General features: G+C 35.3%; 1 protein-coding gene across 2 annotated transcripts in view; it reads right to left on the reverse strand.

Annotated features, from left to right (window-relative positions):
* The window catches only part of HNMT (histamine N-methyltransferase), a 41696-nt gene that overhangs the window by 8159 nt on the left and 20328 nt on the right, over positions 1–13209 (reverse strand). The window contains exons 4-6 of one of the 2 annotated variants that reach the window (XM_035008127.1): positions 4090–4197; positions 2935–3065; positions 446–539 (exon numbers count right to left, since the gene is read on the reverse strand). In XM_035008127.1, coding sequence (XP_034864018.1) covers positions 446–539; positions 2935–3065; positions 4090–4197 — 333 coding nt within the window. The remainder of the gene's footprint in view (positions 1–445; positions 540–2934; positions 3066–4089; positions 4198–13209) is intronic. The other variant, XM_035008129.1, reaches the window with a different exon arrangement.

The raw sequence follows: 13209 nt of genomic DNA on the forward strand, positions 1-13209 counted from the left end.
AGAAATGCAAATTAATCAAATATGAAGGCATTCCAAATATTTAAACCGTTATTTATATTTAATAAACATCACAGAAGGGGAAGAGACATTCAAGAAGCAAAAAAGGAGGTAAACAGAAATATTTGCTGTTTTTGGCCTCACTAAAAAAATTCCTATTAGTGGTATTTGCTCTATGTCATATAAAAAAGAATTTATATATAGACAGCAAAGAAAAATTTTCCCCAGAGAAAGAAGTAAATAGACATTTAATTCCACTAGACCCCTTAAATTGATAGCTGTTATGAAGGACTTTCCTAATACTGTGTTAATTAATTGACTACGATCAGAAGCCAAGTCAAGAATTTCATAATGAAGACCAAATATAGCAGGCTGCCTTCAAACACATATATCCAGCACATATGCACTATTACTGTTTTAAAATTCAGGGTGAATGTAAATAATTTACCTGACACAAGAATAATGAGCATCTTAGCGTTGGTAGCTAAGAGACTATGGAAGAATTTCAGGGTAGCTGGGATATCTTTTACATAATACAGCATCTAGAAATGAAAGAAAAGAGAAATTAGACACTTTTCTATGTCAATGTCTTTGTTACTTAGGCTAGATACTCATCAGAAAGTTTGATTTTCAAGTTGAGAGTTGTACTCAACAAAACACTTTAAGAATTTAAAAATTAAAGATGTTATATGGAGAAAGAAAGTAATAATGTGATAAAATATTTGAGAAAAGGGAAAACTATGGTATTTGCTCAATTACAGCCAAATAGTTTTAAATGTACTCTTTCTGACTTCAATAACAGAGACATTTATAGCTGGAGATACTTAGTCTCCACTCCACATTGGGGCATCGATTCTATGCTTACTCTACATTTTGTGAATTATAGTTCTTCTGGGAGAAGATGGTGCTGGCCCCATAAAAACAGACCCCATTTCATGGAACGTTGCTTTAAAATTAAGCCCCTTGTACCAGCTTTACCATATGCTCACAGATGCTTTTTTTAAATCACAGAAAATATGGCAGGCTCTGATGTTGACAGATTCTCTAGGAAAATGGACTGAATAAAGCATGAGATTACATACTTGGTCACAAGGTGCTAGGGGTCAACCCACCCCTTTTTAATAACTCTGGACCATCTCTGATGAAGTTCAGGGAGAGGCCTTTCCACTCAACACAGGTAGAGCCTAGAATTATACATTGGCAGTGGAAAATTTTCCCTAATGGCTTGCATCCCTGGAATATACCCCGACAGATACTTACTTCTTAAATCTCATCTCCATCTCTCTTGGGCAATAATTTAATATTCTATTTAGATGCCCATGATAGAATTTTTTGCATTAAGCAAACACAACTTAAACTACGCCCCTTTCACATGAATGAATGAAATAAAATGGAGCTGCACATGGCCTATGCTGCTTCAGGTCCATATTTAGTATCATGTCATTCCATGCTGTTCATGACAGGGATAGGTACCCAGATACATAATCCATAAGATGGCTAACAGTCTATGACGTGACCTGGCTAAAAAAGAGGAGGTGGGCCAGAACAGATGCTCTGAAATTTGATCTAAGAGATACTGAGGTTCTCTGAAGTTGACTGTGAACATTAAGTTGAAAGAATGTCATGAGAGTGTTAAGACTATAAGGAACAATGAAGAGACAAAGATATAACATAGGGAAAATGTATACTAGACAGGGAGGAAGATAGAGGAATAGAATAATAATGCAGAGGAAGCAGAGTTGCTTTAGAAAGAAGGAAGATGCATGGAAATTTTGAGAGAAATAGAATGATCTCTGAAGCTGCAACATTTTATAACAGGTAAAAAATGGGATCCAGAGTACAAGTGGAGGGACAGGTTTTTGATAAAAGGTGGCTTTTGTAATTAGATGAAAGAAAGAGATGTTGGGTACAGATGCAGCTGTGTTTATAAATTTGGAGGGTGAAAAATGACTTTCCATTTGATGATTTCTCTTTTTGCTATACAGTATGAAGTGAGGTCATCAGCTGGGAATGAGTGGTGGTGCAGGGGTTACAGGAAATGTAAGGAGAGAGAAGGAGGTATGAAATAGTTAATATGAGGAGGGAGGAAATTAAATCTAATAGAGAAACATTATAGGTTTGATGGACAATTTAAGTACTCTCTTACAGGTAAATGATTTTGTCAGCTAGGAAAGCAGAGGTGTAGGACTGCTTGGATAACTAATGTTGGAGTCATTTCTTCCTTTGATTTCTTGTAAGTTTATTCCTTTGGGATGACTGCACTTGTGGACTGTGGAAAGATGTCTCTTACTGTTAATATTGGTATTTCTAAAATATACACATTTTCTGATAGTAGACAACACCCAAAGTCTATACACTCATATGTCCCCATAACATCTAATGAATGCTCACCCCCTTTCCAAGAAACCCTCCAGTGTATTTCTAAGAAATACACTATCAGTGCTGGATCATGGAAATAAATTCCTACTGAATGACTGACTGATGTAAGTAAACTTTATTGACCTAAGAATGATCTAACCTGCCCCTTCTGTCACATGCACACTAGCCAGGTCATCAACAGAAGGGAAAGAAAGGATTCAGAAAAACTCTGGGACATCGGTCCATCCAGACCATTAGAGCTGTGCTAGAATATGTAACACTCTACTGCCCTCAAAACTATCTATGAACTTCCAATCCTACAAAAATTAATTAAGCCAACATTGAAAAAAAATCAGTAACTGAAGGTGTTTGAGTATAAAAAAATTGGCTTTTTGAATGTTACAGAGAATCTCTCAGTACTATCAACACCTTTATCCTCAATTCGGACAGATAATGTTCACTTGTAAAATCAGAAACCAGATTTCCATTTTTCTTCCTAAAGGTAGAATATTAGGCATTCTTCATAAATATTTCTGAAAAAAATCTTTCTGAGAATATATAACAATAAATATTTCTTACCTGAATCATATGAATAAAGTCCCACTTCTGAAATTCTTTTTTCTCTATGATTCTATTTTGATATTCAGATGATGTCTCCTTATGCCAAGCAAACTTTATGTTCTCGAGGTTTGATGTCTTGGCTACAAGCTCTAAAATATAGAAAAGAGATGGCACACCATCAATTTTAATCGCAAATGCAGAATCCATTTCCATTTCAAATTTTAATGCAATCAATGTTATATACATAACAGATATAAAACACATTTTTCTTTTTTATGTAGCTCTGGAAGACCAGAGAGTTCATCCTGATTTTTTTTTTCTAGTATTAAATGAAATTAAAGATGAAAGAAAGAGTCAATAAGAAATAATTATGAGAACCCTGATCAGACATTGGTTACATTATCTCAGTATTAATGGGGAATCAACTGGTGAATTTTATCAGTGGAAAGCAAATGATATGATTCTGTAACCCAGGAGTTAGCAGACCATGGCCCATGGACCATATCTGGCTCACCACCTATTTCTAAATAGACTTAAAGCTAAAAACATACTATTTCACTTCCTGACTTTATGCCTTTCATATCTCATACTGTTAGACTTTTACATGGTTGAAAAAAATCAAAAGAATAACATTTGATGATATGTGAAAATGATATAAAAGTCAAACTTCTGTGTTTATAAAGTTTTATTGGAACATACGAACACTCAGTTTATCAGCAGCATCTTTGGCTGCCTTGGTGCTACCATAGGAGAGTTGATTGGTTGTGAGAGAGATTGTGTGGCCTAAAAAATATTTACAGTGTGCGTTTTTTCAGAGAAGTTTGCTGACTCCTGCTATAATCCATTAAACACAAACCCTTTAAGAGCAAGGATTCTGTTTAAATATTTCTGAATGAATTAATGACTCTGTCTCTAAGAATAAACATCAAAAATAATAGTTGATGACCAGGGAATAGAGGAGTCAGTAAAAAAAGAAATCTAATTATTCACTGTTCATATTTCTGAGGTGTTAGTCATGTCTGCCAAGAAAACAAATTAAATATGTTCTTTTCCCAATAAGCTTAACAAAGAACATACCCTAGTAACTATGTTGTTAATGACTGAGGAGACAAATTTGGGATGATAAGCCTTTCAGGATAGGGTTTGACATAGAGCACCATGGGTTACAGGTACCTTTGTACTTGGCAATTTGCTCAGCACTTGGCTCAACAACTTCATTGTTGATATGAATTTCTGGATATTGAATCTGCACTTTGGAAAGAATTTGAAGATCAATTTCACCTAGAAGACAAGCATATGGAATATATAATGTAAGTCCAGAAAGAAATGATTAAGAATAATTTGAGGTAGTATATTATGTCTTACTTGTACTAGGAAAACCCAACATAAAGAATAATGCTCAACTGTTGCCCTGCCACATTGTCTATGATGCAGAACAGGTAGGTTGTAAGTAGGAATAATAATATGACTTGAGGAGGGCTACGATTGTTATTCCTTCCTTCATTCATATAACCCTTTATATATTATTACCATATTATGTTAAATCTAAGATGCCATTAATTCTAGGACTCGGTCAACTCTTCTTTTTGTATCACTAGATCAGAAAAAACACTGTCAATTATAATTTTAAGATTCCATCAACTGAAAGAGGTATCCCAAATTCAGAGACGTTAAAATACGAAAAAAAAAAAAAAAGAAAGAAAGAAAAAGCACCTGAGAATTGATAAACTAGGCTAGGCCAGAAGCATATAAAAATATGTCAGAAGAAAAATATGTTAGGTACAAAAAAAAAAAAAAAAGACAAAAAAGATGTCAGACATTCACTTTCAAATACACCATGGTCTAGTGGAAGACATAGGCATGAAAGGAACCCTGTCGGGTTGGGCCATGGTGGGAAGAGGAAAGGAGACGGTGAGGGAAAGGAAGGAGGAGACGTCAAAGAAAGGGAAAGCCTGAGCTCTATGTTACAGGGTAAGTGGAAGATAGCTCAGAGACTTCTGGGAAAATGAGGAATTGCAGGTAGATAGGACAGGTAGATAGAGACATGAAGTCAGGGAACAGAACGGTGTATATGGACTACTGGCACTTCAGAATTTTGGAATATTCAACAAGGCAGGCATCCAAGCAAAAGGTGATTTCAGTGAGGTAAAATGGAAAGGAGGTTATGGTAGAATAGATATGTATTCATTAATTCATGCACCAACAATTAATTGCATACTGTGTGTCCGGCACCTCACTAGGCTCTAGCAAATAAAGTTAGAAAGAGCACAAAGATACCTGCCCTGATGAAAACTTACCATGTAAATGATTGAGTGAGAGAGATGGTGATAGGTTTGATGGACTTGAGTTCCAAACCTGTCTTCTCCACTTACTAGGTGTATATAACTTTCAGCAATTTGCTTTACCTCTCCAAGCTGTATTTTCCTCATCAGAAAAATAGCAATAATGATAGCACATAATTTATTAATTGTGAGGGTTCAGTGAGAAAATGCATATAAAACTCAGTGTAAAATAGACACCCATTAAATAGTAGCTTTTCATTAGTTTTATTGCTTTCATTGAAAATGAAAATATCTCCTCTGTCCCTATTGCTGATGTCTCCAACTTAAGTTCTGCAATTTTATTCTCTAAGGTTATGATGTTGACCTTTACTAAAATAGATCTATGTGCTGGCAAGACTAGCCTATGAAAATGATGTTTGTCTTTAACATTTTGGTATAAATGACATTAACAGAACCTCTACAAGGTTAGATATGGCAGGCAACAAAAGCATAAGTCATAAGACTAGAAGGTCTGGCAGAAAGGAAGTGAGGGAGATAAATCAGGAACAAAAGATGCTAGACTAGGAAAAAGGGCAGTCAAACAGCACCATGAGAGCTCCAAGTACTGGTAATAGGAGCTGGTGGGGATGGGGAGGGGAAGAAGTGGAAAGGAAGCTGAAATGGAGGATAAAGGAGCTTATGTGACAATTTTCTGGCCTCACCAACATGAAACCTTTTATACTTTCTGTAATAACTCTAGCTGCCACTTTTTGGCCACCTACTATTTGTCCAACACTGTGCTCGGCACTTTACTTGGATCATCTCACTTAATTCTGACCACAAAGTTATCACAAACTCCACAATATTATTCCCAACCAGATAAGCTGATTAAAGTAATTTGACACTCAGGAGATATTAATATGCTTAAAGTTTAAGGCACATTTTTCTGACTCTAAAGTGTTTGTTCTTCTAACTACTCATACTAAGAAACAGGAAGATACCAAATACTGAAAGGGCATAAGAAGTTTTTTTTTTTCCTTTCTTTGCAGTAATTATTTTTGAATGATAAAAAAATAATAATTACTAGGGCAAAAGGCTGATAAGAAAAGCTGTGGACTAATGAGAAATAGATTCCAGCTTGCCCCAAAGGGCCAGAGGCCCTCTATCAACCTAGATATATACATTTTAAGACAGACAGACAGACAGAGCATGTGAGCAGGGAGGGGAAGGACAGAAAGAGGGGGAAACAGAGAATCTTAAGCAGGCTCCATGCCCAGCTGAGAACCTGATCCAGTGCTCAAACTCACGACCCTGGGACCATGACCAAGAGTCGAACACTTAAGCAACTGAGCCACCCAGGCACTCCCAACCTAGCCATATATTTTAAACAAAAAAAGTCATTATTTCTGAGGATCCCAAATCCAACACTTTGAAACTCAGAAGGTTGCAGTAATTTTCCCCTTGGGGCTTGATGAGCTCTTCTTCCCCTAAGATGAACCCCAACATTTTGGATCTGCCCAGATGGCAGAATGTATCTAGCACATCCCCAAGGTATATTCCAATACTGTTATTTTCCCAACCAGCAGAATGTTCTACCACAGAGCCAGCCAGTCCCTCTTTTTAGGGCAATGATGGAGGGCACAGTATTAGAATAGCACCTGAGACATGGAAACCATGGGTTTACTAACAACCTCTGGACTGTGAGTCCATGTGTGGACATAAACCCTCTGTACATTCTCTGCTGGATCCCTAGCAGAAAGGAATAAGCAACAGAAGGAGATAATGAAACTATTTCACCAGGAATTAGCACATAAAATCCATTTCTGTCTTCATAAGTTGAGTAACCACACTTCCTGTTTGCCAGGGACAGTTATACTTTTTGCTTGTTGTACTGGTGTCCCATCTGGTTTTATTCTTGTCCTATTCTTGTCCTTTAATTTTTAACCAAATATCATTATTATTAGAATATCATTTTTGCAAATAGTTTTTTAATAACTATTTTATAAATTGACCAATATAATAAAAACCTGTTCAATAAATAAATATTTTTTTAAAATTATAATAATTTTAATTCTTTACCCAGTCCCTATAACTTTCACTCTTTAAAAAACAAAGATTTATTTATTTTAGGGAGAAAGAGAGTGGGGTGAGGGGCAGAGGTAGAGGGAGAGAGAATCCTCAAGCAGACTCCCCACTGAGTGTGGAGCCTGATGCGGGGCTCGATCCCAGGACCCTGAGATCATGACCTGAGCCAAAATCGAGAGTCCAATGCTCAACTCACTGATCCATCCAGGTGCCCCTATGGCTCTCACTCTTAAAAGTATTCTGGGTTTGACAATAAGTAATGCCACCATGCTTATGAGACACATATTCTCATGTGCTATATTTATTATTTATATTTATATATTTATATTATATATATTATTTATAATGGACTATATTATTTCTTATTGTAATAGATTAGACAGATGATAGATGATACATAGATAGATAGATGATAGATAGATAGATGATAGGTAGATAGACGATAGATAATAGATAGATGTTGAGGTCACCCAAAATATAATACATTCCTTGTTCTCATACCCTACATAGTTTGCTTTCTAGTATCCCTCAGAAATAGGAGACATGCATTTAAAAAAACGATTTATGTGAACATCTTCCTCAACAAAGAGAGAATAATAAAGAGGTAGTTCAGATGTTCTATAGTATTATGTCCTATAGTCTAGCCTAAACATCTAGCATTTAGTTATAAATATATTTTTTAGTATATTACCTATACTGTTCACTATCCATCCAGTCTCCCAAGCTTTGCTCCTTCCTTCTTTCTCCTTCTCTAGCCATGTGTAAATTTCCCTGCTAAATGTTTCTTACTTTTTTCCATTCCTATTAGCAATCCTTGCTCAGGCCCAAATTATCTATGTCTTGGAATTCTGCAAAAATACCCTATAAATTCACCCTATCTTTGCTGAACTTTGTCCCCCAAAGCCATCACTAAAACAATCATTCAAAACTCTAAGCTAAGCAAGCCCATCGCTTCCCTGCTTAAAACCTTCTGACTGATCAACTAGATAAAGTCCAGGCTCTTAAACTGAGCATAGACCACTCTGCCTGCTTCCTATTCTCATCTCTCACAGCTTCATAGTTTGAAACTTTTGGCTCCAGGAACCTTGAATTTCTTGCATTTTTACCGTTCTTTCTCTTCTGCTGCCCTCCACATACACCATGTTCTTCTGTGCTTTTTTTGTCTTCTGCCAGGAATTCTCTCCCCTCACTTCCTTACATCATCTGACTCCAACACATCTTGAACTAGTCTACATATTACTGATTACCTTGGTAGTCTTTCCCACAGAGCCTGGAAGTAGCATTAAAATCCTTCAGACAGAAACTACTCATCAGTTGACTGGAGTTGGCAACACAGATAAAACCTTGTGTTCCCTAATCTAAATTATTGCTTTACTTCACTTATTATATTCGCTAGCAAAGACTTGATTCTAATGAGTTTATTAAAAAGTATCAAGGACTCTAAAATGCTAGATTGAACAACTGAGCAGGTTTGATCATCAATCACTGAAAAGCCTGTGAGGGGTTATCTGAACTGTAGTTCCAGGAGCCAGCAATGAGAGATTCAAACAAACAAACAAAAAACAAAAACTAAAAAAAGAAAAAAAAAAGGAAGGAGACCATTTGTTCTTTCTTTCTCAACTGAATCTTCCTTAGTAGGAGCCATAACATTATGAATGTGTTCCACTATCAGACATTAAGCACCCTATAAATACTTTTAGACAGCACACAAGCCAGACTAATGTGCCAAAAGAATGGCAGAAAGTAAACTAGAAATGAATCGATCAAATAATTCAGAAATTCTCAGCAAATTCAGAGGTAAACAAAAGAAATGTGGAAGCCAGCACTTTTATTGTACATTGCAAAGCCTCCTGGGAATCCTAACTTTGAGATCCAAGAAAACAGCATTTAAGGGGAAAAAGGTAATACATGTTTATCTCAAAGTCAGTCTCTTTTTACAAACGATCTCTTATTAGGCATTGCTTGATCATAATTCTGACAATTGTAGACTACTTATTTATAACATTCTAAGCCTTCAGCTACATAAATGCCAATAGTTGTTTGGGTTAACTAAAGCCTTACTATGTGTTTCCCCTTAAAGTTTTGGAAAAAAATCTGCAGTTTCCTGTGACAAATGGAAAAATTATAATGATTAAACAACTCTATTTCAATATACTATCCTTCTTTTAGAGTCTGTGCATTTTATGATGATGTAACTGATTTTTCCAGTTGGTTAATATGTGAAATGAGCGAAGTTGAGAAAATTCAAATGTGTCAAAATGTTATAGAGTACTTCGTTTCAATGTCCAGTGTTTAGAAAGATATGCACCAGTTTACAATCATTGGTTATCTCAAGTGGTGGAATTATAGGTTATTTTTCATTCCCCCCTCCCACTTTTTTTTTTTAACCTTTCATTCCAGAATTGGAAACCTGTACTTCCACTCACCATTTTGCCCATACCCCCAACCCCCTCCCCTTGGGAAACCACCAATTTGTTCTCTGTATATAGGAGTCTGTTTCTGCTTCACTTGTTTGTTTTGTTTTTGTTTAGATTCTATTTGTAAGTGAAATCATATGGTATTTGTCTTTCTCTGATTGACTTATTTCACTTGGCATAATCCACATTGTTGCAAATGTCAATATTCTGTTCTTTTTTATTGCTGGGTAATATTCCTGTGTGTGTGTGTGTGTGTGCATCTTCTTTATTCATTCATCAGTTGATAGACACAGGTTGCTCCCAAATCTTTGCTACTATAAATAATGCTGCAATGAACACAGGGATACATATAGCTTTTCAAGTTAGTGTTTTTGTTTTCTTTGGGTAAATACCCAGAAGTGTAATTACTGGACTATATGGTATTTCTATTTTTAATTTTTTGAGGAATCTCCATACTGCTTCCCACAGTGGCTGTACCAATTTACATTCCCACCAACAGTGCATGAAGGTTACTTTTTCTGCACATCTTGCCCATTGTCATTTCTTGTCTTTTTGATACTGGCCATTCTGACAGATGTGAGGTGATATCTCATTGTGGTCTTGATTTTCATTTCCCTGATGATTAGTGATGTTGAGCATCTGTCTATGTGTTTGTTAGCCATCTGTATGTCTCCTTTGTAAATTATCTATTCAGATCCTCTTCCCATTTTTAATCGGATTATTTGGTTTTTCTGGTGTTGAGTTAGGAGTTCTTTATATATTTTAGGTATTGACCACTCATCAGATATAGGATTTGCAAATATCTTGTCCCATTCAGTAGGTTGCCTTTTTGTTTTGTTGATTGTTTCTTTCACTGAGCAAAAGCTTTTTGTTTTGGTGTAGTCACAATAGTTTATTTTTGCTTTTGTTTCCCTTGCCTGAAGAGACGGATCTAGAAAAATGTTTCTAAGACCAGTGTCAATGAGATTACTGACAATGTTTTATTCTAGGAGTTTTAGGCTTTCAGGTGTCACATTTAGGCCTTTAATCCATTTTGAATTTAATTTTGTGTATGGTGTAATACGATGGGTCATCTTTTGTATGTAGCTATCCAGTCTTCCCAGAATCATTTACTTAAGAGACTGTCTTTTCCCCATTGTATATTCTTGCCTCCTTTCTTGTAGATTAATTGACCATATAAGTGTAGGTTTATTTCTGGGCTCTCTATTCTGTTCCATTGATCTATGTGTCTATTTTTGTGCCAGTACCATACTGCTTAGATCACTGTGCTTTGTAATATAACTCAAGATCCAGAATTGTGATGCCTCCAGCTTTGCTTTTCTTTTTTAAGTTTGCTTTGGCTATTTGGGATCTTTTGTGGTTCCATCCACATTTTAGAATTGTTTGTTCTAGTTATTTGAAAAATACTTTTGATATTTTGATAGGGATTGCATTTAAATATGTAGATTGTTTTGGGTACTATGGGCATTTTAACAATATTTGTTCTTCTAATCCATGAGCATGGAATGTCATTCTATTTCTTTGTATCATCTTCAATTTTCTTCCATCAATGTTTTATAGTTTTCAGAGTACAGATCTTTTACCTCTTTGGTTAGGTTTATTCCTAGATATCTTATTATATTTGATGTAATTATAAATGGGATTGTTTTCTTAATTTCTCTTTCTGTTGCTTCATTATTAGTGTAGAGAAATGCAACAGATTTTTGTACACTGATTTTGTACCTGCAGCTTTTGAATTCATTTATCAGGTCTAGTAGTTTTTTGGTGGAGTCTTTAGGGTTTTCTATAGAGAGTATCATGTCATGTACAAATTGTGAAAGTTTTACTTCTTCCTAACTGATTTAGATGCCTTTTATTTCTCTTTGTTGTGTGATTGCTGTGGCTAGGACTTCCAGTACCACGTTAAATAAAAGTGGTGAGAGTGGACATCCTTGTCTTATTCCTGACCTTAAGGGAAAAGATCTCAGTTTTTCCCCATTGAGGATAATGTTAGCTGTGGGTTTTTCATATATGGCCTTTATTATGTTAAGGTATGTTCCCTTTAAACCTACTTTATGGAGGGCTTTATCATTGATGGATGTTATACTTTGTCAAATGCTTTTTCTGTATCTATTGAAATAATCATATGGTTTTTATCTTTTCTCTTATTGATGTGATGTATCACATTGATTGATTTGCAATACTGAACCACCCTTGCTTCCCAGGAATAAATCACACTTGATAGTGGTGAATGATTTTTTTTTAATGTATTGTTGGATTTTGTTTGCTAGTATTTTGTTGAGGATTTTTGCATTTAAGTTCATCAGGGATCTTGGCCTGTAGTTCTCCCTTTTAGTGGTGTCTTTATCTGGTTTTGGTATCAGGGTAATGCTGGCCTCACTGAATGAATTTGGAAGTTTTCTTTCCTTTTCTATTTTTTTTTTAATTGTTTGAGAAGAATAGGTATTAACTCTTCTTTAAATGTTTGGTAGATTCACCCATGAGGCCATCTGGTCCTGGACTTTTGTTTGTTGGCAGTTTTTGATTACTGATTCCATTCTTTTGCTGGTTATTGGTCTGTTCAAGTTTTCTTTTTTTTTTTTTTTTTTTTGGTTTTAGTAGTTTATATGTTTCTAGGAATTTATCCATTTCTTGTAGGTTGTCCAATATGTTGGCATATAGTTTTTGATATTATTCTCTTATAATTGTTTGTTTTTCTGGGTGTTGGTTGTTATTTCACCTCTCTCATTTGTGATTTTATTTATTTGAGTCATTTCTCTTTTTTTTCTTCATTAAGTTGGTGAGGAGTTGATCAATTTTATTGAGTTTTTTCAAAGAACCAGCTCCTGGTTTCATGGATCTGTCCTATTGTGTTTTTAGTTATCATTTATTTCTGCTCTGTTGTTCCCTTCCTTCTGCTGGTTTTAGGTTTTGTTTGTTGTTCTTTTTCTTGCACCCTTTCATAAGGTTAGGTTGTTTGAAATTTTTCTTTCTTCTTGAGGTCAGCCTGTATTGCCATAAACTTCCCTCTAAGAACTGCTTTTGCTGCATCCTAAAGGTTTTGGACTGTTATGTTTTCATTTTCATTTGTTTCCATGTACTTTTTTATTTCTTCCTTGATTTCCTGGTTGACCCATTCATTGTTTAGTAGCATGTTATTTAACCTCCATGTATTTGTGGTCTTTCCAAACTTTTTCTTGAGGTTGACTTCTAGTTTCATAGTGTTGTGGTCAGAAAATAAAAATGAGTAGAATGACTTTGATCTTCTTGAATTTTTTGAGGCGTGTTTTGTAGCCTAATATGTGATCTATTCTGGAGAATATTCCATGTGCATTGGAAAGAATGTGTATTCTGCTGTTTTAGGATGGAATGTCCTGAATATATCTGTTAAATCCATCCGTTCCAGTGTGTCATTCAAAACCATTGTTTCCTTGTTGATCTTCTGTTTAGATGATGTGTCCATTGATGTAAGTGGGGTATGAAAGTCCCCTACTATTATTCTATTATTGATTGTTCCTTTGTATTTGTTATTAACTGTTTTATGTATATGG

Source organism: Mirounga leonina, unplaced genomic scaffold, assembly GCF_011800145.1.
Source record: "Mirounga leonina isolate KUSES-001 unplaced genomic scaffold, KU_Mleo_1.0 Mir_151, whole genome shotgun sequence".
In the NCBI taxonomy this organism is placed as follows: Eukaryota; Metazoa; Chordata; class Mammalia; order Carnivora; family Phocidae; genus Mirounga; species Mirounga leonina.